The 25211-nt window shown below is 60.6% G+C and overlaps 3 protein-coding genes across 7 annotated transcripts; 2 read left to right on the top strand and 1 right to left on the bottom strand.

Annotated features, from left to right (window-relative positions):
• The first annotated feature begins 3694 nt into the window (after positions 1 to 3694).
• Positions 3695 to 9635, top strand: RAD9A (RAD9 checkpoint clamp component A). 3 transcript variants are annotated; one of them, XM_049642531.1, is made up of 11 exons: positions 3695 to 3928; positions 4015 to 4085; positions 4491 to 4619; positions 5047 to 5161; positions 5242 to 5341; positions 6929 to 7038; positions 7154 to 7263; positions 7343 to 7407; positions 7499 to 7621; positions 8387 to 8591; positions 8681 to 9635. In XM_049642531.1, the coding sequence occupies exons 1-11, from the start codon at positions 3895 to 3897 to the stop codon at positions 8774 to 8776; spliced, it is 1158 nt and encodes a 385-aa protein (XP_049498488.1). In that variant the 5' UTR covers positions 3695 to 3894; the 3' UTR covers positions 8777 to 9635. The 3 variants fall into 3 exon arrangements, with proteins under 3 accessions (XP_049498488.1, XP_049498498.1, XP_049498478.1); XM_049642541.1 differs by lacking the exons at positions 3695 to 3928; positions 4015 to 4085 and having other exon boundaries at positions 4092 to 5161; positions 7158 to 7263; XM_049642521.1 differs by lacking the exons at positions 3695 to 3928; positions 4015 to 4085; positions 4491 to 4619; positions 5047 to 5161; positions 5242 to 5341 and having other exon boundaries at positions 5348 to 7038; positions 7158 to 7263.
• Positions 9615 to 12679, bottom strand: PPP1CA (protein phosphatase 1 catalytic subunit alpha). Its single transcript, XM_049642554.1, is given in 8 exon segments — positions 9615 to 9790; positions 9792 to 9869; positions 9944 to 10078; positions 10162 to 10385; positions 10777 to 10881; positions 11468 to 11698; positions 11851 to 11982; positions 12529 to 12679. Coding segments are annotated over 8 exon segments (993 nt in total). The 5' UTR covers positions 12584 to 12679; the 3' UTR covers positions 9615 to 9757.
• A 948-nt stretch (positions 12680 to 13627) lies between these two features.
• On the top strand, positions 13628 to 19711 carry TBC1D10C (TBC1 domain family member 10C). 3 transcript variants are annotated; one of them, XM_049642507.1, is made up of 10 exons: positions 13628 to 13687; positions 13973 to 14151; positions 14889 to 14988; positions 15188 to 15295; positions 15384 to 15490; positions 15691 to 15805; positions 16426 to 16491; positions 16626 to 16815; positions 18572 to 18726; positions 19028 to 19711. In XM_049642507.1, exons 2-10 carry the CDS (start codon positions 14000 to 14002, stop codon positions 19373 to 19375), a joined length of 1341 nt encoding a protein of 446 aa, XP_049498464.1. In that variant the 5' UTR covers positions 13628 to 13687; positions 13973 to 13999; the 3' UTR covers positions 19376 to 19711. The 3 variants fall into 3 exon arrangements, with proteins under 3 accessions (XP_049498464.1, XP_049498455.1, XP_049498453.1); XM_049642498.1 differs by having other exon boundaries at positions 13645 to 13705; XM_049642496.1 differs by lacking the exon at positions 13628 to 13687 and having other exon boundaries at positions 13723 to 14151.
• The last annotated feature ends 5500 nt before the right edge of the window (positions 19712 to 25211 follow it).

The raw sequence follows: 25211 nt of genomic DNA, 5'->3' as shown, positions 1-25211 counted from the left end.
TTGTCGTTCAGTACATGCTTTTGTTTGTTGTTTCGGTTTATTTTGGGAGAGAGTGTGAACGGGGCAGGGGCAGAGAGAGAGAGAGAGAGAGAGAGAATCCCAAGCAGGCTCCATACTCAGCGCAGAGCCCAATTCAGGGCTGTCTCACGACCCTGGGATCATGACCTGAGCCAAAATCAAGAGTCAGGAGCTCAACTGACTGAGCCACACAGGAACCCCATCAACAAATAATTATTTAAAAACATTTTTTTAATGTTTATTTCTTTTTGAGAGAGAGAGAGAGACAAAGTGCGAGCAGGGGAGGGACAGAGAGACAGGGAGACACAGAATCCGAAGCAGGCCCCAGGCTCCGAGCCGTCAGCACAGAGCCCGACACGGTGCTCGAACCCACAAACTGTGAGATTATGACCTGAGCCGAAATTGGACGCTTAACCCACTGAGCCACTCAGACGCCCCAACAGATAATTATTTTAAACGTTTGAAATGGTAACCACCTTCCTGCATCCATATCTGCCTTACCACACACATATTCCTACATACTTACATACTTTGGTACCTGTGGGGTGAAGATTAGGAATTTGGGGGTTGAAAGGATCCTGAGATAGCATCTCGTGCAACACTCTCATTTTATCAGGGAGGAAGCTGAGGCCCCAAAAAAGGCCTTGACTTGCTGGAGACTGTGAGCAGGGCTGGGGCGGTCCCGGGTCTTTTCCGGCACAGACCCCAAACTGCCTTTGGGTTCCTATTCCCCTCCCAACACACGGTGCGCCTCACGGTTACAAGGCCCTCCCCCCTCTCCCCCCCGCCTCCTGCTCCATCCGGACCTGACAGGCATCGGTGCCTGTGCCAACTGCAAGCCCAGAGAGGCTGCCTGGTTTCAGACAGGAGAACATCCTTCCAGTCCCGCAGCCTAGGGGGAGCAGGACAGCCAATTACAACTCCTCCCGGAACTGCGGCCAGATGACGGGCCCAGGAAAGCCGAGGGCCCCTTCAGGATCACAACACGTCAAGGTTGGAAGGAACCTCAGTGAGCATCTCACACCGCCAGCCACGTCATACAGATGAAGACACAGCCGCAGAGACAGAGGGGCCTTCAAGTCACATAGCGAGTCAGTGGTGAAGCACTGACTAGAGACCCAGGACCCCTGATTCCCAGCTCCAGGCTCCTTTCTGGTCTGAGCCCTTCGGAAGGGTCAGGTGATAACTGACCTCTGGCAGGGTGTGTGTGTGTGTGTGTGTGTGTGAGTGAAAAGACTCATTAAGAATCCTAAAGAGGGGTGCCTGACTGGCTCAGTCAGAAGAGCATGCAACACTTGATCTCGAGGTTGTGAGTTCAAGCCCCATGCTGGGCATTGAGATTACTTAAAAAAAAATCCTAAAGACTTTATGTGTGTGGGTGTATGTCTGAAGATTCATTAAACATCCTGAGAGTTTATGTCTCTCTCTCCCTCCCCCAGGCCTTGCACCAAAGACCTCAAGGCCACAGGGCCCTACAGCGTCAGAGGTGTCGGGGCAGAGGCACAACTGTGTGATTATTGTGCCCCCTCCTCGCCTTCCAGGAGCTTTGACATCTGCTCCTGTCCCAGTTGGGCTGCCCAGGCGACAGGTGTGGGGCCACGGTGGAGAGTGTGTGAAGGCTAAGCTGAGTTACACTGGGGTAAAAAGAGAGTGAGGGATATGGAGAGAGGAGGAAAGGGAAGGAAGAGAACAGCTAATGCTAGGTTCTTTTGTGGGTTTTATTTTTTGACAGAATGTGGGGGGGGGGGGGGAAGGGCAGCAACTGTCCAGGGAAGGACGGGACTGTGGGAAGAAGCTGGAAGTTCCATCACAGCACCTTAAGTAGACGTATATGAAATAATGTTGCATTATTTCAAAATGCAAGGTGGGGGGGGGAGCGGCACAGAGAAGGCCTCTCTGAGGTCGAGCAAGTGCAGCTGAGCCCCAGGAACAGGAGCCAGTATGTGACAAGGGGGACATTTTAGGAAGGTCACTTTGGTGCTGTACGGAGGGTAGACTGGAGAAGACAGGCTGGAGGCAGGGGAGCACTCAGAGAGCTCCCACAGGCATCCAGGCGAGAGAGAATGGTGGCCGGAGCCAGGATGATGGCCGTGGCCGTGGCCGTGGGTGCCACCCGTTTGGAAGGTGGAGCAGTCAGGGCTTGCCGAAGGACTGTGACGTGGGATGATGGAGACTGGATGACTCCCAGAGGACTAACTTAAATGCCTGGGTAAAGGTGGTGCCCTTTGCACTGATCCCCTTGGAAGGCAAGACCAACCTCCCCCACGGGTGCCTGGGTGGCTCAGTCGGTTAAGCATCCAGCTGGATCTAGGCTCAGCTCATGATCTCACATTTCTTGACCTCCAGCCTCACAAGCGGCTCTGCGCTGACAGAGCAGAGGCTGCTTGGGATTCCCTCTCTCCTTCTCTCACTCTGCCCCTCCTCTTGTCTCTCTCTCTCTCTCTCTCTCTCTCAAAATAAATAAATAAACTTAAAAAACAAAAAACAAAAAACAACCTCCGCCAGTGCTCTAGGGAAGACTGGTGAGAAAATGCACCTAGGGCAGGAGAGGGAGAGACAAAGGGGGATCCAGAACTGCAGGCCAGGAGCTGGAGGGCAAGGGGCAGGTAGACAAATAGATTCTTCACTGCAGACAATACCGGAGGGACAAGGCCGAGCCCCCCCCCTAAGGAACTCAGCGATGCCCAAGTCCCTTCAGAGCACTAGGAACCCTGGTGCTGTGCCGGCTAGAGCTCAGAAAGTCCCTCCAAGACTTTCTTTCCACTGTGCAGCCTTGCAACCTGGGGCCCAGGGCAAGGGGGGAAACTTCCCTGGCTGCACGGTCTTAGGAGTCTTTTTTTTTTTTTTTTTTAGAGAGAGAAGGTGGGGGGGGAGAGAGAGAAAGAGAGAGATCAGAGAATCTCAAGCAGGCTCCGCCCTGTCAGCGCAGAGCCAGAGGAAAGGCTCAATCTCACAAACCGTGAGATCATGACCCTAGCCAAAATCAAGTCAGACGCTTAACCGACGGAGACACCCAAGCGCCCCTTTGGGGGGGTCTTTTAAAAAATGGTCACACAAATGCGACTCTACGCTCGGAAAATGTTTCCAGCGCTCCCCACTGGTGTCCCTCATCATTTGGCAGCCCCCACCCCTCTGCTAGGCTCACGGAGCATTTCCTCCCGCCCCCCCCCGACCAGGGGCAAAGCCCACGCACCAATGACCTTTTACTCCCGCTTGCCCCTGCTGGGTACACCCTTCTACCCCTTTCAGCCCCGATCATCTGTTTTTCAAGATCAATGACGGATCCTCCAAGCCAGAACGCACAGCCACCTCCCGACCTCCCACCCTGAGATCCTGAAGCAAATTTAGTCTCTTTAGAACTGGTGGTTGCGGCTTGTGTCCGTGCGGAAGGCCCAGCTTCGACCAGGTATCCAGACGACACCCAGGAAGATCTGTACTAAGTGAGCCAGGCGGGCGAGCCCGTACATCTCAGGGCTCCGAGCCCGGTGCTCGCTCCATGGCGGCCGCGGGTGCGCGGCCGCCGAGGCCCAGCCGAGCCGGCCGGCCCGCTGCCCAGGGGCGCGAAAACGCAGGGGCCGGCGCTCCCGGCTCCAGTCCCCGCGCGGCCCGCCTCCCGACCGAGGACTCCGTCACGTGACGGCGGAGCCTGCGAGCGTTTTTCTCACGTGACGGAGGCGCCGGTGTGTGGGCCAATGAGAACGCGGGGCGGGGCTTCCGGGGGGCGGTGCGCGGGAAGGGAACCCCCGGGGGCCCCGCGGCGGCGGCCGAGACCCGGGGACCAGCCGCCTCCCCGGTGTTGGGTTGGGATCCGTTGCGGGCCGGCCGCCAGTCTCAGCTCGGTCGCGGGCCAGGCCCGGCCCCGGTCCTGGGCGCAGCATGAAGTGTCTGGTCGCGGGCGGCAACGTGAAGGGTGAGTTGGGGGCGACCGGTGGGCGGGGGCACGTGGAACCGCGGGAGATGCCAGCCTAACCCCCGTTTCTTTTCTCCTCCCCGCAGTGCTCGGCAAGGCCGTCCATTCCCTGTCCCGTATCGGGGATGAGCTCTACCTGGAGCCCCTGGAAGACGGGGTGAGGGGGTGGGTGGGATTACAGCAGGGAGCCCGTTTCGCCTCCCATCAGGCCAGATGCCCTTGGGCAGATTTGTCTGCTGAGTTTGTTCCCCCCTCCCCCCACCCCGTTGTTGCGGCGTCAGTTCCGGCCCTGTCATCTTCCCTGGTCCCTGAAGTGCCCGGTGGCGGGTGGGGGGTGACTAGGGGAAAAGGCAGAGTATGTAGACCCCTTGCTGTGGGAGCAGTGCCGCCAGGGACTCAGGGAAGGCTTCGGGGAGAAGGCATCCGCTGACGGGACCGAGAGGGAGGATTTCCACAGGTGCCGGCGGAGGACAGTAGGGCAAGTGTGCGACAAAAGCCAGCCAGAGGGCAGGGCCGTCTCTGCCCCCTGACCGCATCCCTTTCCCTGCTCTTCCTGGCCCAGCTCTCTCTCCGGACGGTGAACTCCTCTCGCTCTGCCTATGCCTGCTTCCTCTTTGCCCCACTCTTCTTCCAGCAGTACCAGGCAGCCACCCCTGGTCAGGAAGCCCTGCGCTGTAAGATCTTGATGAAGGTGAGGCCCTTCCCTCATCAGCGGCCCTGTGCCGCTGCCCTGGAACGTGTCTGCTCTGGGACATTCGGTAGATACTGCCTGGGGAGGGAGAGGTACTGCAGGAGCCAGCCGGTGTCAAATGCGGTGAGGGGCACAGTAAAGACCACAGAGCATAACGGGAGATACGGAGAGGGTGGTTGATTCTGCCGGGGTTTGGAGAGAGTGGTGATATTCAGGTTGGTCCTTGAAAGGTAAGTGGGTCTTTCAAGGCATCCCGGACACGTGTGACAGCATGAACAAAGGCCCAGAAAGGCGTAAACGTTCTGCACGTTGTGGAGCTCCTTTCCTGCCGTGACAGTGCTGAGCCTGGGATGGCCAGGTCCTCCACGGGACGTGGAAGCTGGTCGGTGGAGGCACAGCACTGAGCCGATGGATTTGCCCCACTCAGTCGTTCCTGGCCGTCTTCCGCTCGCTGGCGACGGTGGAGAAGACTGTGGAGAGATGCTGCATCTCGCTGAATGGCAGGAACAGCCGCCTGGTGGTCCAGCTGCACTGCAGATACGGTGAGCGGGCAGCCGGCTGGCCACGGGGTCCCTGGGGTGGAGGTTAGCAGGACCCACTGAGACCCTGTCTGCCCATCCAGGGGTGAGGAAGACTCACAACCTGTCCTTCCAGGAATGCGAGTCCCTGCAGGCCGTCTTCGACCCAGCCTTGTGCTCCCATGTGCTCCGTGCCCCCGCACGGTGAGTCTGTCGGCTGGCTACAAGCTGAGCCGTGGGTCTTTTTTTCTTCTCTGGAGCTTCAAGAGTCAATTTAAGGAGATGCCTTCTTCATTTTCTCTTCTACATTTGCTGTCGGGGCCTGGTCTGGCTCTTAGGCAGAGGCTGGAATGGAGGAGGGCGGTGCCCCAGGGTCCTCAGGATCTTCAGGAGCCTGTGTTCTCCACCCCAAAGGTCCAGCTTGGCTTTCTGGCCATTCAGACCCATTCTGACTCCTCTTTTAGAAGGCAGGTCTTTGAAGCACCTGGGTGTCTCAGAGTATCCGACTCTTGATGTTGGCTCAGGTCACGATCCCAGGGTCATGGGATCAAGCCTCGTGTTGGGCTCTGTGCTGGGTGTGGCGCCTGCTTGGGATTTTCTCCCTCTCTCTCTGTCCCTCCCTCACTTGCTCTCTCTCTCTCTCTCTCAAAATAAACTTTAAAAAATGTTTAAAAAGAAAGAAAGAAAAAAAGCAAGCAGGCAACCAACCAAGCATGTCTTTGGTTTGCACGTAAATCCTCTCTCTGGCCTGAACAGCCTTGAACGTCCATCTTTAAGCTTTGTGGCTCAGGAGCTCAAAACCCTTCTCTGGTGGGGTCATCCTTCTGGGACCGTGTTCTTTCGAGAGCAGCCTCTTCTCCTATCTGCCTGGACTGTAGATTTGAGGAGTCCGCAGCCCAAGGAAGGAGGCTGGACAGGGAGGTCATGGTCCAGAACGGCTGCCTGAATAAGCAGCCATGGGGGTGGGGCTCTGTTCTGGGAAAATCTGAACACCCAGGGGCAGTGCAGGACCTGGCAGCTGGGGGCTCCAGTGGAGAACACTAGTGTGGAGAGGGGTAGCTCCCCTCCCACCCTCTGCTGGATGCTGCTTGTATTTGAGTAGCCCAAGGTCATGTTCATTTTGGTAGCCATAAGATGTGGTATCTGAAGTTCCCTTTGAGTCCCTACAGTCTATTTTTCTGAGTTCTGTTGGGATAGTGCGCTCAGGACTCCTTTGGGTAAAGGAAGAGGGAAGGGTATCACCTCTAGTCTGGATTTGGGTGCTATTTTTTTCTTTTAATGAGCAATTGTTTTTCCTTGTTTCGTGGACAATTTCAAATATCTGTAAAAGCAGATGCCCACTCCCGTCTCAATTGTCTTGAGGCCAATTCCAGACGTTGTCTCGTACGTGAATACTTGTTAACGTGTATTCTAAGAGATGAAGATTTAAGGCCTTTTTCTGAAGGCCGAGTTGATGGATGGCACCGCTGTGGTTTCCCACCCCTCGGTGGGCAGGTGCTGCCTGCCTGGTTCGGCCCATGCAACAGCCCATCCTTCCTGTTACCTCCTCTGGATTCTGCTCTGGTCTGCCCCATCCCTTGCGGTGGACTTTTCTCCAACAGCCAGAGAGCTTTGGATGGGGTAGGAACCAGGTCCCCCTCATCCTGTCCTCCCTCCCAGGGCGTGCTAGGCCTGGCACATGGTAGGTATCTGTGCGCTAATAACCCGCGCCACAGCTCTGCCTCAGCTCACCAAGAGCGAAGGCCCTGGGCAGGGCCAAGCCTTGGTGTGATGCTGTGCCCTCCTCAACAGGGTCCTGGGGGAGGCTGTTCAGCCCTTCCCCCCCACATTGGCAGAAGTGACGCTGGGCATCGGCTCTGGCCGCAGGGTCATCCTGCGCAGCTACCAGGAGGACGAGGCAGGTGAGGGAGCCAGATGCGGCCTGGGATGACTCAGGGCGGGGGGGTGGGGTGGGGGCAGCCGGGGTAAGAGGGGACAGGGCCCAGAGGCCTGGGTTCCTCCTGCTCCTGCCTCCAGACAGGACTGTCAAAGCCATGGTGACGGAGATGAGCATCGGGGAGGAGGACTTCCAGCAGCTGCAGGCCCGGGAAGGGGTGGCCATCACTTTCTGCCTCAAGGAATTCCGGGTGAGTTTCCCCCCAACACGCTCCCCACCCTGCCCTCCCGGCCCCGCCCAGGCTCACCGCTCTGCCTCTCCACCCCCAGGGACTCCTGACTTTCGCAGAGTCCGCAAACTTGTCTCTTAGCATTCACTTCGATGTGCCAGGCAGGTAATTCCCAGCCTCAGGTGTGGGAGGGGAGGCTCTGGGCTGCCGGGAGCTGAAAAGCCCTGACCCGGCCCGGGACCTGTCATCTGCCTAGGCCAGCCATCTTTGCCATCAAGGACTCCCTGCTGGACGGACACTTCGTCCTGGCCACAATGTCCGAGTCGGACCTGCGCTCCCCAGAGCGACACAGGCTGGCGCCTCCGCTCCAGGCTGACAGGTGAGGATGCCCACCCGCCTGCCCACGCCTCCCCACTGCCACCTCTGCACCCTGGCCTGAGCCTGCCGCCCGCGTGCCACCCCCAGCGCACACACTTCCTGTCAGGCCCCAGCCCCTACAGTCCTCACAGCCCCTTCCAGCCCCGCAGGCTCAGCCTTCCCGATCAGCTGTGCTCAGAGATCCCTCCCACCCAGGGAAGTGTCCCCAAGGTCGGGCTGGTTTCCTTCTCTGGCTGAGTCCTCCCCTCTGAGCCTCTTCCCAGGCCAAGGAGGGAACAGGCTGCTGGGAGGCAGGGAGCTGCCTGGGGCTGGGGAAAGCAGGTGGCTGGAAGGGCAGGTGGGATGGGGAGGATGGGCCCAGTGTAGCCGAAACAGAGGAAGTTTAGTCTGGCCCCCCGCCCAGCACGTCCCTGGGCCCCAGTGCTCTCCAGCTCTGTCTCCCGGGAAGGTGGAGGCTTTGGCCCCAGGTGGTCTAGCTCAGAGGATTTGATGCTCCCCTACCCAAACTGAGCTAAACTCGCTCCCAGGATGCCTCCCTCAGGCCCTGATCTGAACTCTCATCAAACGGATTCCAGGTCCACTCCCTGCAGGAAGCCTCCACTTAACCACTACGTCTTTTCCCCTCCAACTAAGTGAGAAGGTAGTGAAGCCAAGGGATCATCACTGGTCACAAGGCTTTTACAGCCCCCTCTGAGTCCTCTAAGGAGAGGCCCTGCCTCTGTACCCTCTTTTCTCCCTGTTCCTGACACCGTGTTCCTGCCTACAGCACACCCCACCTGGATGACTTTGCCAATGACGACATTGACTCTTACATGATCGCCATGGAAACTACTGCAGACATCGAGGGCTCCCGGGCAGTACCCTCTATGTCCTTTTCACCTGGCCACCAGCCCCCTTCTAGCCCTGGCCCCTACTCAGAGGACAACGACACAGAGCCCAGTATAGAGCCTGGGACTCCCCCCCCCAAGAAGGTAGGGGCTGGAGATGGAGGCAGGGGTGGGTGGGAGGCAAGGAGGGAGCATCCTCCAGAACTCACCCCGCTTCCTCTGCTCCCTTCCAGTTCCGCTCGCTGTTCTTTGGCTCCGTCCTCGCCCCTGCACGCTCCCCTCCCGGCCCCAGCCCTGTGCTGGCTGAAGATAGTGAGGGTGAAGGCTGAACTGAGAACAAGGCCATGTCCAGAGGCCCTGGACTAGACGAAGCCACGGCCTCCCCCTTCCCCCAGAGGGCTGATCTCTGCCCTGGTGGGTGGTAAAGGCGGGCTGTGCTGGAGTGGAGCTGGTTGGTCTTGTCCCCACCTCAGACCCCTCCCAGCTGTCTGTGACTAGCCTGGGTCCTGTCTTCTCTCACCAACTCCCAACCAATCATGTCTGTTCCCAGGTTTGGCACTGAGCTGCCACCTGATGGGAGGTCCCTCACCTGTTCCTCCCCGTAGGCCTTCAGGCCAGACTCCTAACTACGTAGCCAGGGTGGACACCTGCCTTCCCTAAGACAAAAGTCACAAAGGGGCTCTTGGCCCCTGCTACTCTCCCGGCTTTGCCAACCATGACGTGTCCCTTCCTTAAAACCCTGGGCACGCCCCTGGGATCCCTTGAGCCGGCAGACTATTTTTCTTGTTTTCTCTATGCTGTCTGGCCCTGGTTTGGAATTCTAAGCCCCTGTGGACCCGAGCCTGTGGCTGGGGTTGCCTTGGCTGGCGCCCCATGCCCAGCAAGCCTGTCCTCCCAAGCGGCTCTGGGCAGAAGGGCTGCCAGGCTCAGTATTTGGGACAAGGGAGACAGAGGCCGTGGCGAGAATCCAGCTTTGACCTTTATTCAAGAGACCAGATGGGTCGCCCCAGGATCTGTCTGCTGGCCCTGAGGCCAAGCGAGGCTGGAAACCCACATCTGGCCCTGCTTTGCCCTGAGCTGCAGCCTCAGCCCCAGGGTCCTGCTTGTCACCACCGCCGGTGCAGGCGGAAGGAGCCCTGGGGGACTGGACGCTGCTATCGATTCATTAAAAAAAAAGAAAAAGAAAAATATACCAAGGCTCCGTGCTCCCCGTGACAGGTGGGCCTGGGGGGAGCCAGCACGAACCCCCCCAACGGCCACATAATTTCTGTACAATCCACCATCTGGGGCAGAGTGCGGGCACGTGGAGGCTATTTCTTGGCTTTGGCGGAGTTGCGGGGGGGGGGTGATGGGCCGGCCTCCAGGGTTCAGGCCGCTGAACTGCCCGTATTTCCCCTTGTTCTTGTCAGCGGGCTTGAGGATCTAAAAGAGACAAAGCTGGTCAGGCTCACGGGCTAAGCCGTGGGGTCACGGGCCCCGTCCTTCCCCATCCCCACCTGGAAGGAGCACATGAGCGTCTCATCCACACTCATCATGGCGCCTGCGTTGTCAAACTCGCCACAGTAGTTGGGAGCTGAGAAGAGTGTCACCAGCTGCCGCTTGGCAAAGAACTCATAGCCGTCTTCCACCACCTGGAGGAGGATGGGGGCAGTTAGCTCAGTAGGTGCTAGCTACCAGGCCCCGGCTCCCCCCCGGCCCAGGGTGGCCAGCCCACCTGGTGTGCCCGGCAGATGAGGTCCAAGTCGTGTTTGTGTAGGAACTTGGCCACTACCTCGGCCCCAAAGGTAAAGGAGACACCACGGTCATTCTCCCCCCAGCCCTGCACGTCCTTGTCAGGGTCAGACCACAGCAGGTCACATAGCAAGCCCTGGTCAGGCACGTCTGTCGGCCGCATGATACGCCGAATCTGCTCCATGGATTGCAGGTCCGGGGACAGGCCTGGGGCGCGTGGGGGGAAGGGGGACACAGGTCACTTTTCTCAAACCAGCCTCGAAGCCCTCCTGCTCCAGAAAGCCTTTGCCGGCCAGTCTCCCCTCACCCACCACCACCTGGCTCTCTCCCAGAGTCCCAGGAGGCCAGGCGGGCAGAAGTCATCGCCTTCTGCCTCTTCAGGTTCCTGCCCTCAAGGACCAAAGAGCTCTCTGAACAAAGGAGACAAAGTACATTCACGATGCCAAGGCCAAAATGGGGGTGAGTGCGACCTAACACCGGGGCGGGGGGGGGGGGGCTTTCTGGAAGATGCGACATGCAAACCAAGACCCCTGGGATGTGGCCTGGGGCTCTTCCTTCCCAGACATTCCTTCCACACGTGCCTCAGAGCCACCCTCACCTCCATGGCAGCAGAAGATTTTCTCGTCCACAATGGCAGCAATGGGCAGGCAGTTGAAGCAGTCGGTAAAGGTTTTCCACAGTTTAATGTTGTAGCGCCTCTTGCCTGCCAGGAGGGAGATGCCTCGTGAGGCCCAGCTGCCCCCCGCCCGGCACACTTTGTGGGCCGCTCAGACACAGCTGGGGGAAGGATGGAAGGCAAGAGAAGCCCCCTTCCCTGCCCCCCTTCCCCGACTCCACTGCCTACCAGCCGTCCTGGAAGAATTCTAAAGCAGCGGAGTCCACAGGAACCTGAGTTCCAATATGGAACAACCCGCCCCCACCCGGTGAGCAGGGCCAGGCCAAGACTAGGTCTGGTTTATCTCAGCTTCTGGTAGACAGAACCCAGTCCAAATAGGCATCCTAAGTGCTTAATGGATGTACTGGAGGGGAGTGTCCTCAGGCAGGGCCCCACATTAGAATATATATGGTCCTCAGTCAACAGCCATTCACCAGACCCCTCCTGAGTGCCAGGCCCCATGCCAGGAGGGCAGGGTGGAGAGCCATGAACCGACGTGCACCCTTCATAGAGCTCATACTCTGCAGGTACCTGTCAGACACTAATACATCTACTGCCAGGCCAGTGTGAGGGTCCCACTGAGTAGCGGAGTCCCTCACGGACTTGGGCAACCCCAGATACTCTGCCTACTCACACTCATCATAGAAGCCATAGATGCGGTTGATGCTGGCACACTCGTGGTTCCCACGGAGCAGGAAGAAGTTCTCTGGGTACTTGATCTTATAGGCCAGCAGCAGGCAGATGGTCTCCAAAGACTGCTTGCCCCGGTCCACGTAGTCCCCCAGGAAGAGGTAGTTGCTCTCTGGAGGGAAGCCGCCGTACTCAAAGAGCCGCAAAAGGTCGTAGTACTGGCCATGGATGTCACCTGTGACCCAGAGAACCTGTTCAGCGCTAGGTGCAGGGGTTACACTTGAACCCAGGACCAAGTCTGGGCTCCAGGGAGGAGCAATCCAAGGACTTGGAGGGGAGGAAGATTCCACTTTCAGAAAGCAAAAGGGGCCTGGGCAGGGGGCTCACCGCAGATCTTGAGGGGTGCCTCCAGCTCCAGAAGAATGGGCTGGCTCAGGAAAATCTCCCGTGATTTGAGGCACAGACCACGGATCTCGTTTTCTGTTAGCTGTACATTCTTTCCAGGCCGCGAGCCCTGCACTGGGGACGGAATGGGGCATCAAGACTCTGGTCCCTCAGGCAGGAGGAAGGTGGACGACGCAAGTGGCCCTATGGGCACATCTGGGGGCTCATGGGCTTTCTGGGCCCCTCCTTGCCCCAGGGGCAGCTGTCGCTGTTGAGCCTCCCAGGACCTCCGCCTCGGGCCTCCCAGGTCGGGACCCCTCCAGGAGGGGGGTCTGCTGTGCCCAGGGGCCTGCCATCCAACACCCCACCCTACGGCGCAGGACCCCTGGGAGGGGTGGAGCTAGGTTTCTCAGGTTTCTTCCTCGCCCGGAGAGCGCAGGTCGACCCGTGCGCCCCGGGCCCAGGAGAGGGGGCTGTCCCCTCGAGCCAGGGGGTCCCTGGAGCCCCCCCCCCCCCCCAGGCGCGCTGCGACTGGGGGGCAGCCGCAGCGGCGGGACCTCGCGGCCCGTCCCCGCCCAATCTAAGCTGGCCCTGGGAGGGGCAGGCCCGCCCGCGCACCACTTCCGGGCCAGGCAGGGGGCCCGGGCGCGGCGGGCGCCGACCTCCCCCGCCCCGGCCAACCTTCCAGCAGGCGCCCGATGATAGAGTCCAGGTTGAGCTTCTCGCTGTCGGACATGGCGGCGCCGCCGCTCCGGGCCAGCAGCTCCGGGCCCACTCCTGCCGCCCGCCCTCCCGCTGCCTCCTTCCGGCCTGGCGCTCCTTCCGCCCGCCCCAGCCCGCCCCGGCCTGCCGCCCCGCCTCCTCGGCCTGCCGCCCCGCCCCGCGCGCGCTGCCCCCGCGCTCTAGCGCCCCCGCCGGACGCCGGGAGCAGCGGCCGCGGCGGTCCGGAGGCGGGGCATAGGTGACGGGGCGGGGCTTGCGCTGAGTTTGGGTGTGTGTCCAGGACGGAGCCCGGCCAGTGGGGTGGGGCTTGGTGGGGCGGGGTCGAGTCTGGTCCCTCCCCTGACGAATGACCGACTCCAGTTCCGAAGGTATGGGACCGGAAATACTGTGGAAGTTGTTTTTCTCTATCAAAGGCTGACCAGTCTTTCCCACCCACCCTGGGCGGGAGTGTGGTGTGAGTACGTTAATAACTGTCTCCCGATACACCACGGATTAAGTCCTCAAGGTGCAGAAAAAGAAACTGAGGCTCAGAGATAGCAAGGGGCTGGGCCAAAACCCCAGCTTCACATTCATGGAGGACTTTTACCTCCTGAGTCTTTGTGGCCCCCAGGCAGCTGGCCAGACTCAGACACCCACCGCGTTTTGGTCCACACTGTGGTGCGCGCTATTTTTTTTATGGTCCACACTGTGGTGCGCGCTAAGTTAATATATTTTTTATAAGTTCCGTCATTGCTTCTTGAGTGCATAATAACGCTGCATTATGTGCGTGTCCAAAGCATTACTTTGTAAAGAGCAAAACTATAATAAACCCTAATTCTCGCTGGAATCCTGAACTGCTTTATGTGCCGGTAACCTCAAAACTGGAGGTGGCCTGGCCTCTGTACCTCTGGTGGGCCCTGACCCGTCACACCCATGGCGGAAACCTAAGCCTGCCGCCATCCAGCCCACGGGGGCCCACGGAGAGCCCACGGGAAGGGTGGGAGGAGCCCACAGCACTGGGGCAGACCGGAAGAGCCTCGGGGAGGAAGGGGTGACCCCCCCACACACTCGGGAGGGTAGTGTGGGAGGGGCCCCCAGCGGTTGCTGTCTGCTACTGAGGAGGAAGTGAGAGGAGGAGGTGAGGTGCAGCAGGGAGGTAAGCTGGGCTGGGGGGGGCAGGGGCAGGGGCTGGGCCTGGGGCTGGGCCTCTATGCAGAGGTCTGGCTTTTCTGCCACTTCAGGGCCCACCCTCCCCTCCCCCAATAAAAGTGGGGACAGAAGGAGCTTGGTGAGATACCCCGAAGCCTCTTCTCTCTGAACCTCACACAGTCAGGTCCTCGGGCTGGGGACCGGCTAGATGGGAGCCCAGGCCCCAGGCCGATCAGGAGTTGCCTCTCACCCTGGCTCTCCCCACATCTTGCAGCCTGTTGTAGCAGGGGTCTGGGGCACCATGGCCCAGGCCCTAGGGGAGGACCTGGTGCAAACTTCAGAGCTGCAGGATGACTCCAGCTCTTTGGGATCTGACTCCGAGCTGAGTGGGCCTGGCCCATATCGCCAGGCTGACCGCTATGGCTTCATTGGGGGCAGCTCAGCAGAGCCAGGGTAAGCGGGGGAGAGATGGGGGGCAGCGGGGTGCTGGGGCTGAGGTGGGGGCTGAGGGATGAATTTTAGAGTGAGGCTCAACCGCGAGGGTCCTGGAGGGTCTGGGGACTCAGCCAGTGTCACCCCTTCTCACACTCCAGGTAGAATCCTAAAGCCAGCGGGGCTGAGACAAGAGTGTCTCTGATCTGTCTCTTTTACCCTGAACCTCCAATGCTTTGCACCTATCCTTAAGGCCAAACATCCTTCCCCTTTTAATCTCTGCCCCAATAATCCCAGAACCTAACCAAAGAACCCACACCTCTTCCCTCACCCTCTCCCGTTCCCAATACACAGACAGGAAAACAAGTGCAGATAGGAACTTGCCCGAGGTCACGCCGGCGACCAAATAGAACTACATTCAAACTCAGGACTCCTGGCTTCTAGTCCGGGGCTCTGTCCACTTAGCTTCTCTTACCCTGGGGGACGGCCAACCAGCCCCTCCCCCAGCACACTCCTACACACCCCCTTCAGCCTCTCCTGCTTCTGCCCACATCAGAGCCACATCCTTTCCTGTCCCCATGACAACGATTGGCAACTCCTGGGTGACAGGTCATCCCCCCACCCCACCCCCGCCCCAGGGCTCCCCAGAGATCTCCAGGGCCAGGAGCTGAGTTTACCTGGGTAGCATGAAGGGTGGCAGATGTGGGCTCTAGGTAACAGCTGGCCCACACCTCGACACCTGTGTCATGTGCCCTCAGGCCCGGTCACCCTCCTGCAGACCTTATCCGCCAGCGAGAGATGAAGTGGGTAGAGATGACCTCACACTGGGAGAAAACCATGTCTCGGCGATACAAGAAGGTGAGGGGACGATGGTCCCATTGCCTCTGCCCGTGCCCTGGCAAAATTTACCCCTCCCGCATCCCGGGACCTCCTGCCTTTTTCCCCTACCGCCCAAAGTGACCCTTGCCCCACGACAGGCTGGGGCTTGGGACCTGCCAACAGAAGCAGGAGAGGCTGGCCTAGCTGTTCTAACGGGACCCCTTGGCCTCGCCCACAGGTAAAAATTCAGTGCCGGAAAGGCATCCCCTCGGCTCTGCGGGCCCGGTGCTGGCCTCTGTTGTGCGGGGCCCACGTGTGTCAAAAGAACAGCCCCGACACCTATAAGGTAATAGAGTTGGCAGGGGTCCTGCCTGCCCTTCTCAGAGCCCCTCGCCACTCTGAGCCCTCACCCCCACATTCCTGTCCACCCACAGGAACTGGCCAAGGCCCCTGGAGACCCGCATTGGATGGAGACCATCAGCAGGGACCTGCACCGCCAGTTCCCTCTGCACGAGATGTTTGTGTCACCTCAGGGTCATGGGTAGGAGGCCAGGGACCCCCAGAGACCTCCGGCCCCACGATCCCCAGGGCACATCGGCCCAGGCCCCCACCTCAGCTTTATATCCTTCCATCTCAGGGGACCCAGTGAGGCCCAGGGGGGCTGAGGCCTGGGGAGGGGCCGCCAGCGGGTGGGGAAGGGGTGCCTGGAGGACTGACCCCTAACGGGGTCTTCTGGTACAGGCAGCAGGGGCTCCTGCAGGTACTCAAGGCCTACACGCTGCATCGGCCCGAACAGGGCTACTGTCAGGCCCAGGGCCCTGTGGCTGCTGTGCTGCTCATGCACCTGCCCCCAGAGGTGAGTGCCCTAGACCCTACCTCAGGGATTCGAGACCCTGACACCCCAACCCCAGTGATCCGTGACCCCCAACCCCAGGAACTCTGGACTCAGGGACCTGGGATCCTTGACTCCCAGATCCTGTGCTAGTGACCTGGGGCCTCATGACCACCAACCTCCGTGACCTTCAAGGCCAACGATCTTGACTCCAGAAACCTGGGACCCTTGGTCCCTGACCCCTGTCCCGGTGATCTGAGAACCTGGATGTCATCACCTTGACTTCACAACTCCTGATTTTGAGCCCCGTGACCATGACTTCTGACCCTTATGACCCCCCACGAACCCAGGACTTGAACTCTGGGAGCCTCCCAACCCTTGACCAGTGAGCCCCAACTCTGTGACTCTGAAAATCGATACTGTGAGCCCTGTGACTTCCACCTTCCTAAACCCATCATCGGCCTCTACCTGGGCAGTGAGGAGTCTTTCGGTCAGAGCCTGAGTTTAGGCCGCGTTTAGGCTCCAGGCTCCAGAGCCACCCCCGGATGATGCCCAGGCCCTCCCCCGTGCTCTTTTCCCCTGCCCTGTGCTTCCCTCTGTGGTCCCCTCGGGGCGGGCATTCACGGCCTGTGCCCCTCCCGCAGGAGGCCTTCTGGTGCCTGGTGCAGATTTGTGAGGTGTACCTCCCCGGCTACTACGGGCCCCACATGGTGAGAGGCTGGAGGGGGTCGGAGGGCACAGGGGAGGGGCTGGGCAGGCAGGCAGGCAGGCAGGGGCCTAGGGACTGAGAGGGGCAGCCCGGGGTTTGCGAGTCGTGCTGACGGACGGACGGACGTGGCTGCAGGAGGCTGTGCAGCTGGACGCTGAAGTGTTCGCGGCCCTGCTCCGGCGGCTGCTCCCGCGCGTGCACAAGCACCTGCAGCAGGTGGGCGTCGGGCCTCTGCTGTACCTGCCCGAGTGGTTCCTGTGCCTCTTCGCCCGCTCCCTGCCCTTCCCCACGGTGCTGCGCGTCTGGGATGCCTTCCTCAGCGAGGGTGAGTAGGCAGCTGGAGGCGGGGCGTGGCCAGGGCCAGGAGCCTGGGGTGCGCACGGGGACGGGTGCACCAGCCGTGCCTGGCCCCACCTGCCGCTGCCAATCCCGGCCTGGGTGGGGGTGCCAGAGTGTGTTCAGGGTGATGGCGTCGGGTTGGCGCTGGGGTAACGGCGCAGCCCCTGGCTGCACATCACCAGTGTCATCCCCAGCTTTGCGCCTGTGGTGAGACCCCCCCTTAGGGAGGGCAGGCTCTGCCTGGAGGCGGGCTGGGGGCAGAGGTGGGGAGATCGATCGCGGCAGTGGAGCTGTTCAGGGACCGGGCTCAGTAGGCACGGCCAGCGGCAGGGACGCGGCCAGTAGGAGCGGAACGGCGCTCATCCCCGGAGCCCACAGGCACTGGGTGCCAGGCACTGCTGTAGACACGGGGCTCCCGAGCGGGGGGGACCCCTATTTTGGGGGGGGGGGGGGGCGGGGAGACAGCAGTAACCATATAACAAGATATTTATAGAGGTGCCTGGCTGGCTCCGTCGTAGAGCATGCGACTCTTGATCTTGGGGACGTGAGTTCAAGCCCCACGGTGAGCATAGAGCTTAAAAAAAAAAGAGCAGGTATTTATAGATTGTCCTAAGTGCCACGAAGAAAATAAAACAAGGGATGTGACCGAGTGTTAGGGGCGCAGTGGGAGGAGAGTGCTGTTTTCAAGATGCTTTTGGCCTCTGCATGGGGGGAGGCATAAACTGGCAGGGCCCGTGTGGAGGCCGCGAGGCCAGGAGAGACACTGTCCGCAGGGTCGCGGCTACAGATGACTTGGCGGGCACGGGCGTGGAGAAAGATGAAGCCAGAGAGGTCGGGCCGAGAGTGAGTGGAGTCGGGGCCCAGCTGAGCCGGACGTTTCAGGACGTGGGGGCTCTGCCTGGGGACCCCCATGGGCAACCCACCTGCGTCCTGTTCTGTGCGGGTTGTCTGGCAGTTGCAACTAAAAGCTGGTAGACGTCGATCGGTACATTTATTGAGCACCTGCTGTGTGCCCCATCGGCTCCAGGCCCCCTGGGAGTTCGGGCCGCAGGTGTTCAAGTTGTCATGTACGCGTCACCGCCTCTCCAGCCTCGACCTCTGGGGCCCGGCAGGGCAGGGCTGGATCAGTTGGCTGAGCCCCCTTCCGCCCTCTCCGCTGAGGACAGGACGGGCACTGTGAGGGGCTCCTTTCATCGTGATGGTGACGTGACTGGTGGCTCTCATCTCTTTATGAGTCAGAGTTGTCTCCGGGCCTCATTGGTCCCCGAGGCTGCCCGGAAGGGATTCTGAGGCCCCGGGAACAGCCCGAGGTCACACCGGAGTGTGCCTGAGAGCGTGCAGGCGTGTGCGTGTGCCCATGTGCACTGTGCTCTTGGCTCAGGGGTGAAGAGCTCTGGCTGGAATCTCTCCAGAACAAGAAGGTCACGGGTCTTAACTGGCACCCACTTGGCCCTTCCTCGTAAGGACGAGTTGCTGAGGCCCAGAGAACAGGCTTGGGTGAAGCGGGGGCAGCCCCCGGCTCCTGGCGGGCTGCTTTGCTCCGACGTGTCTGCGGCTGCAGAGACTTACTCATCAGTGCCCCCAGTTGCAGCCCCACCGTCGTTCGTCGTTCGTTGCTCCTGGTCTGAGTCAAGGCCGCAGAGCTGCAGGAGGGTGGAAGGAGTGTGGCCAAGAGCAGGTTCGGGTGCAGGACTGAGGAGGGGCGGGGCTGGCCCTGCATTGAGTGAGCCCCTGGCCTGCAGGTGTGAAGGTGCTGTTCCGTGTGGGGCTGACGCTGGTGCGCCTGGCGTTGGGCACCACAGAACAGCGCCTGGCCTGCCCGGGCCTCCTGGAGACGCTCGGTGCCCTACGAGCCATCCCCCCCACCCAGCTGCAGGAGGAGGTCTTCATGTCTCAGGTGGGTGCCCCCTGCCTGCCTTCCACAATGGCCCAGCTCCTGCTGCTCAACTGGGGAAACTGAGTCTCACGGCAGGAAGTCAGAGTGAGACCCCAGAGCTCAGTTCCTGTCCTCTGAGCAGCAGAGAATGTGAAAACCCCAGGCTTCAAGCGGCTTTCTATGGTTCCCTTAGCGAGTCTGGCTGTCAGTCCCTCAGCCCTCAGCCGCTTCCTGGGGCTGGGTCCTGCCCGCCCTGTGGGGACCTGACGGTTTCCTGCCCTCCCCCAGTCCGGGCACACTCAGCGCCAACCGCCCCTCACAGGTGCACAGCGTGGCCCTGTCTGAGCGTGACCTTCAGCGGGAGATCAGGGCCCAGCTGGCCCAGCTGCCTCAGTCAACGTCCGGGCCACCCCCAAGGCCGCAGGCCCGCCTGCCTGGGGCCCAGGCCATCTTCGAGGCCCAGCAGCTGGCAGGAGCGCGGGGAGGCGCCAGACCCGAGGTGCCCCGAATAGTGGTGCAGCCCCCGGAGGAGCCCAGGCCACCACGGCGCAAGCCCCAGACCCGAGGCAAGACTTTCCACGGGCTCCTGACTCGGTCCCGGGGCCCTCCTGTTGAGGGCCCCTCCAGGTCTCATCGAAGCTCCACCTCCTTCCTGGATACCCGATTCTGAAGGTCTCGCTTCTGAGGTACCATGGACTCGGCGTCCCCTAACCCCAAGTGCCCGGTTGCCTGATGCCTGCCCCACAAATGGGCACCGCACTTTACTGCCGGGATTTGGCAAATCAGCTCCCTTCCCGCAGACCCTGTCGGACACAAGGGTGAAGGAAGGTCACACGGTGTGGTTTCAGGGGCCCAGACCTGCCGTTCTCCCGCGGAGCTGTCCCGGTGCTGGGCCCTTGCAAGAATGGAAGCTGAAGGACTGTGGTTGGTTAAGGGCAGCTGGCTGGGCGAGGGGCCCCCGCGGGGCTCCTGGGGAGGCCTAGAATAAAGTCTGACTGAGCAGAAACCTGGCTGGAGTTGGACTGAGTGCTCTCCACCCCCAATTGGAGACCAGCTGCCCCTCCACTCCCACCCTCACCCCCTCACAGCCCGGCCTCTCCTAGACCAGCCCCGGTTTGCGTGCAACAGGATACACTGAGGCTGCCCATTGGCTGATGAAAGGTGGTTGCCAGCAACAGGAGCCAATGGGAAGCCGCCTTGCCCGGCCTCTGGTGGGGGGCGGGGCAGGTAAGGCTCTGGCACCTGTGGAAGGAAGGTTCTCCCAGTGGATGCTGGGCCCAGGAGGGGGCTCTGTCCCCTATTCCTCCCCTCCCCCCCGCCAGGCTGGTTCAGGACCCCCAAGGATGGGGGTACTCTAACCCAAGCCCGCCCCCCACCCATGGTCCTGGTCTGGTCCTCGGAGACAGCTGGGCAAGAACAAAAGCCTACTGTGCCAGGATAAAGGCCCCTTGCCCCCTTCCAAAGCCTTGGCTGCACCCCCTCGGGACTGCCGCCATGGAAACTCCCTCCCACATTCGATAATTGCCCCTGTGGGTGCCTGGGGTGCCTGGGACACGAGCTATCGCCAGGACAACGGGGCCGGTTCCGATGCAGGCTGTGTCCCTACAGTGCCCATTCCCGGGTGCCCTGCCTCCCTGGAGGCCCGCCCCTGCAGGGTGGAGGGTGGAGAGTGGAGGGTGGAGGGTGGCAGGGCATGGTGGGACTCTGGAGTACTGGGACAAAGCATCTGGACTCCTACTTAGATGGTGGAGTATTCAATCTGTTCCTCCCAATGGCTGTGCTGGAACACCGGCCTGGCCACTGGTCAGACCCCTGATTTGGAATGTTCTGGTGACAGGGCCACCGGCTGTAGGTACGCACCTGTTCTTACATATGTTCATATAGTGCTTCTTATGTGCCTGGCCAGGCCCTGGCTCTGGGGCCAACCATCCTGCACCCAAGGAGCCTATGGCCCGGAAGAGAGAACACAGAGGTCTGGATCCAGATCTGTGGAGTTTCCAGGGGGAAACCGAGGCTCAGAAAGGGAGGGAACTTGGCCAAGACCTCGCTGCCCATGGCAGACCCAAGGTTTATCCCTGCCTCCGTACCGGCAGCCATGAACCTGTCCCCCCTATAGCTGGGCACCCACCCAGGTCTGTCCTGGGGGATATTTTGTCTCCTGCTCCCACCCACTCCCTAGCCCTGCCCCAGCCCCTTGGAATGTGGGGCAGCGGCTGGGCCCCTGTGAGTTAAAGAGAGCTTCCAGGGCCTTCCCTTCCTCCTCCCCACCCCACTAAAGTACCTGTCTGTAGCTTAACAATAACCTAGTCATCTGCAGTTCCCAGAATACTTTCTCAGAGCCCCCCCCCCCCCCCCACCCCGCAGGTAGCACTGATAGCCTCATTACAAAAGGGGGGAAGTGGAGGCTGGCAAAGCTGAGTGCCCAGCCCAAGATCACAGTGAGGGGCAGAGCCACTAGGGTACAGGGCTCAGTGAGTTCTAGACACCTTAGGCTTAAGGCATAGCATGCAGTCTTTGTAGCAGATAGAGTGGGGGGATCTGCTCCTAGAGTCTGCTCGTAAACTCCCTACCCTCCATGGGCTCAGCTCCTCTGCTGGGAGAGTAGGGAAGCAGGAAAGCAGCAATCTCGGCCCTGGGCCCGGGAATCTGTCGTGAGGCTGGGAGGGAGGCCATGGTGACAGTGGGTCCCACTGGCTAGAGACCCTAGGGGCAAATGGTCTCTGTCAGGACTCCTCCAGCTAGGGCTGAGTCACTGCGTTTTCTACTCAGGGAAGCATTTTCTGGGCAGGTGCCATTATCAACCATCTACGTGGGGAGCCCGAGCCAGGCGGGGTGTGGGGGGCGTCCAACCAGAAGAGAACTAGCTCCCTCCTCATGTAAACCCTTACCTGCGCACGTCGTCCTCACAAGACTATGCTAGCCTTTAGGACACCTGCCCGCTACTTGGGAAAAGATCTGTCTCCTCCAGGCACATGCAGCTCCATGTGGCAGAGGGAAGGTCACCACTGAGCTGGGTACCTTTGTGCAGTGAGCAACCTGCACAACCACACTCAGTAAACCTGGCAGCCCCGGCTCCCGACAAACCTGCTCGGAAGGGGGTTCAGGGAAGGCAAGCCATACTTCTGACAGCACTCAGCCTGCAGGGACTGAAGCTGGGATGGCGCCCGGCGATGTCCATTGGCCTGGGACGGCCCAAGGGACAGGAGTAGGGACCAAGCAAAAAAGTGGAAGGGTAGGGGAGCCTGGCTGGCTCGGTCAGAAGAGCATGTGACTCTTGATCTCGGGGTCATGAGTTTGAGTTCCACATTGGGTGGAGAGATTACTTAAAAATAAATAAATAAACGGGGGCGCCTGGGTGGCTCAGTCTGTTGAGCGGCCGACTTCAGCTCGGGTCACGATCTCATGATTTGTGAGTTTGAGCCCCCATGTCGGGCTTGCTGCTGTCAGCGAGGAGCCTGCTTCAGATCTTCTGTCCCCCCCTCCCCCACTCCTCCCCCACTCCTCCCCCACTTGCGTGCTGTCTCTCAAAATAACCGAACATTTGAAATAAACAAACTTACTCGTGGAAGGCAGTTGGATCCCCGCCAGCCATGGCCCCCATCTTGGGCCGCCACCCACCCCAGGGGTCCCCCCATCCCCACACCGTCCGGAAGCCAAACTTGGGCTCCCTGCAGTCCCCACACAGGAAATGCCCTCTTACCCTCTGAGCCTCGCTTGCCTCATCTGTAAGCGGCAGAGACTAGTAACTGCCACCTCACAGGGTGAAGGGAGATACAGCACGCAAAGCCCTCCGCACGGCACAAAGTCAAGACAGGCCAAAGGGGAGCGCTTACCTTCTGCTAGGTGCCCCCTGGCCTGCCAAGCCTGGGCTAACGTTTGCATCATAACTCGAGGATGAAAAACCTGAGCCCGCAGAGGCTGCATGGCTTGTGTTGAAAACAAGAGGCTCGGGGCGCCTGGGTGGCTCAGTCGACTTCAGCTCAGGTCATGATCTCGCGGTCTGTGAGTTCGAGCCCCGCGTGGGGCCCTGTGCTGACAGCTCAGAGCCCGGAGCCTGCTTCAGGTTCTCCATGTCTCCCTCTGTCTCTGCCCCTCCCCTGCTCACACTCTGTCTCTCTCTCTAAAAAATAAATAAATAAACATTAAAAATTAAAAACAAAAACAAAAAACCCCCAGAGGCTCAAAATGGAGATGCTTATGCTTAGTCCCACTTTGCCACACCCAGTCTCAGCTCTCCCAGAAATGAATTTTTTTTTTAATGTGTATTTATTTTTGAGAGAGACAACATGTGCACAAGCAGGGGAGAGGTGGAGGGGGGCGGCACAGAGGATCCGAAAGCAGGCTCCACGCTGACAACCGAAAGCCGAGAGCCTGATGCGGGGCTCCACCTCGAGAACTGCGAGATCATAACCTGAGCCCAAGTCGGACACGCAACCGACTGAGCCCCCCGGGCGCCCCTCAGAAATGGATTCTTAAACCAGGATCGGGAATCACCCGTCAGCACTAGTTGGGCAATGTGCTTGATAGACTTCTGCCGTTCCCTAAAGGAAAGTGATCTTACAAGAACCCACTTTTTTTTGCCCAGTGCAACTTCTTTGCCCTTGCTCCCCTCTGCCTATAAGTCTTCCACTCTGCACAGCCTCTCAGAGCTCCTTTCTATCTGCTAGATGGGATGTTGCCAATTTATGCATCGTTGGATAAAGCCAATAGAATATTTCAAATTTACTCGGTTGAGTTTCGGTTTTTAACTCTTGTTAACTGCCAAGGCTCGTGCTCCTTGGTGACATCCGTGCCCCACCCCTGCACCCACCAGTGGGATCACAGTGGAGCTCGGGCTACCTGCGCAGCAAGAGAACGGACTTCTCGAGAAGTTCTTGAGGTGTTCTTCTGTGGGTGCTTGGGTGAGTGCACCCGGGCGTCATGTTGTTTGCCTTGGGGAGACTGGGTGTGACCGCTGGCGTCCAGCAGACTTGGGCGAAGCGGATCCTATACATCCCCCCCCCTTCCCGTGCTCAGATCCACTGGGAACCCCACAGCTTGGGCACCCCCTTCCCTCTTGGCCTCTTGCAGGGCAGAGGGTACCCCAGGAAACCGGGACTGCCCCGCTCCTGGGGTCATCTTACTGATTGGTGCCTACTCTGGCAGGGGCCAGGAGAGGTGAGGCAGGAACCCCACAGATGTATGGGGACCCCTGCCTAACAGGGGCTTCTGAGACAGTCTGCCCTAGGCCAGAGTGCTCTGGCTGAGACACATTGCTGTGGGCTGGATGCGCTAGGGAGCCCAGGACTCTATCCAAGGGCAGGACTCCAGACTGTGTGCCCCGACTGCTCTCCTGGCCACCCCACCCCCAAAGGCCAAGGGCAGCCCGGCCACCGGTCTCTGCCCTCTCCGGCTTCTCCCTCTCCCTCGGCGCCTCCCTCCCCCTTTCTTCCATCCCTCCTTCATTCCCGGACTTTCTCTCCCTCTGTCCCTCTCTCGGGCTCTCTCTGCCCCTGTCCCGGTTGTGCCTTCTCTTCCCCACAGCCTCGTGTCTGTGACCCTCTCTTCTGACCATCCCGTCCGTTGGCACCTGGCCGGCTGTTCCACTTTGTCCGTCTCTCCCCGGCTCCACCCTGGAGCCCAGGTCTCGGGCTGGGTCGCGGGCGGCGAGGCGGTGGGGGGTGGGGTGCTGGCTGGGGCCCCGCGCCGCCCCCGCCCCGCACTGGGCACTCCCTCCCCTCCCGGGGACTGCTATATAAAGCGGCGCCACCCGCTCCCGCCGTGCTGCCACCGCCGCCGCGCTGCCCGCCAGCCCCGCCGCCGCCGCCCTCCAGGTACCCCGGCTCCTGCCCGCGCCCCGGGGAGAGTCAGGGAGCCCTCCAGGTACCCCGGCTCCTGCCCGCGCCCCGGGGAGAGCCAGGGAGCGGGGGATGCGGGGGCGGGGGCGGGGGCCTCGGGGACCCAGCGCGCCGCCCGCTGGAAGGGCCCAGCGCCGCCTGGCTCAGCCCGCGATGTGTGAGCTCAGGGGTGCGGGATCCGAGGGGTCCCGGAGGCCGAAATCTCACCGCCTCCTTGGGGTGGAGGTGGGGCAGGCTTGGACACCTGTTGTCAGGGACGGGGTGAGGGGGAGGCACCCTGGCGGCCACCTCTCTTCCCGCGTCTTAGGGGTTGGGCAGTGGGGTACAGACCCCGCTGCCCTGACTCCCGCCTTGGTCTCTCTCCCCTTGTCTCTGCCATTAGCCTGCCAGCCACCCCACCTGTAAGATGGTGAGTATCCTCCGGTCGTTCCCCGCAAAGGCCCAAGCCCCCGGCCAGAGGGAGGGCTCAGAGGGCAGAGTTTGGCATCCAACAGCCTAACCCTGGGGGCACCCCCGTGCAGACGACACCGACCTGCGACCAGCTGCACACACCCCCTGCTGCCTCCCAGCTCTGAGTGCCAGGCGCTCCCCCATCAGCCCTGGGGATGGGCACCGTTGGTCCCCTTTGGCACGCACCCATTCATCCTGCAACATTTATCGTGCACGTAC

The sequence above is a fragment of the Panthera uncia genome, chromosome D1 (genome assembly GCF_023721935.1).
Source record: "Panthera uncia isolate 11264 chromosome D1, Puncia_PCG_1.0, whole genome shotgun sequence".
NCBI lineage: Eukaryota > Metazoa > Chordata > Mammalia > Carnivora > Felidae > Panthera > Panthera uncia.
This window is presented reverse-complemented; position numbering and strand designations above follow the sequence as displayed.

Bases quoted from the DNA above. Each gene is read 5' to 3' on its own strand.
- RAD9A (XM_049642521.1), top strand. From the start codon at position 6,416: ATGAGCAATTGTTTTTCCTTGTTTCGTGGACAATTTCAAATATCTGTA. The intron at 7,039-7,157 runs GTGAGGGAGCCA...GCCTCCAGACAG, and splicing joins CTACCAGGAGGACGAGGCAG to GACTGTCAAAGCCATGGTGA. The intron at 7,622-8,386 runs GTGAGGATGCCC...TCCTGCCTACAG, and splicing joins CCTCCGCTCCAGGCTGACAG to CACACCCCACCTGGATGACT.
- TBC1D10C (XM_049642496.1), top strand. From the start codon at position 13,907: ATGGGAGCCCAGGCCCCAGGCCGATCAGGAGTTGCCTCTCACCCTGGC. The intron at 15,296-15,383 runs GTAATAGAGTTG...GTCCACCCACAG, and splicing joins ACAGCCCCGACACCTATAAG to GAACTGGCCAAGGCCCCTGG. The intron at 16,816-18,571 runs GTGAGTAGGCAG...CCTGGCCTGCAG, and splicing joins GGATGCCTTCCTCAGCGAGG to GTGTGAAGGTGCTGTTCCGT.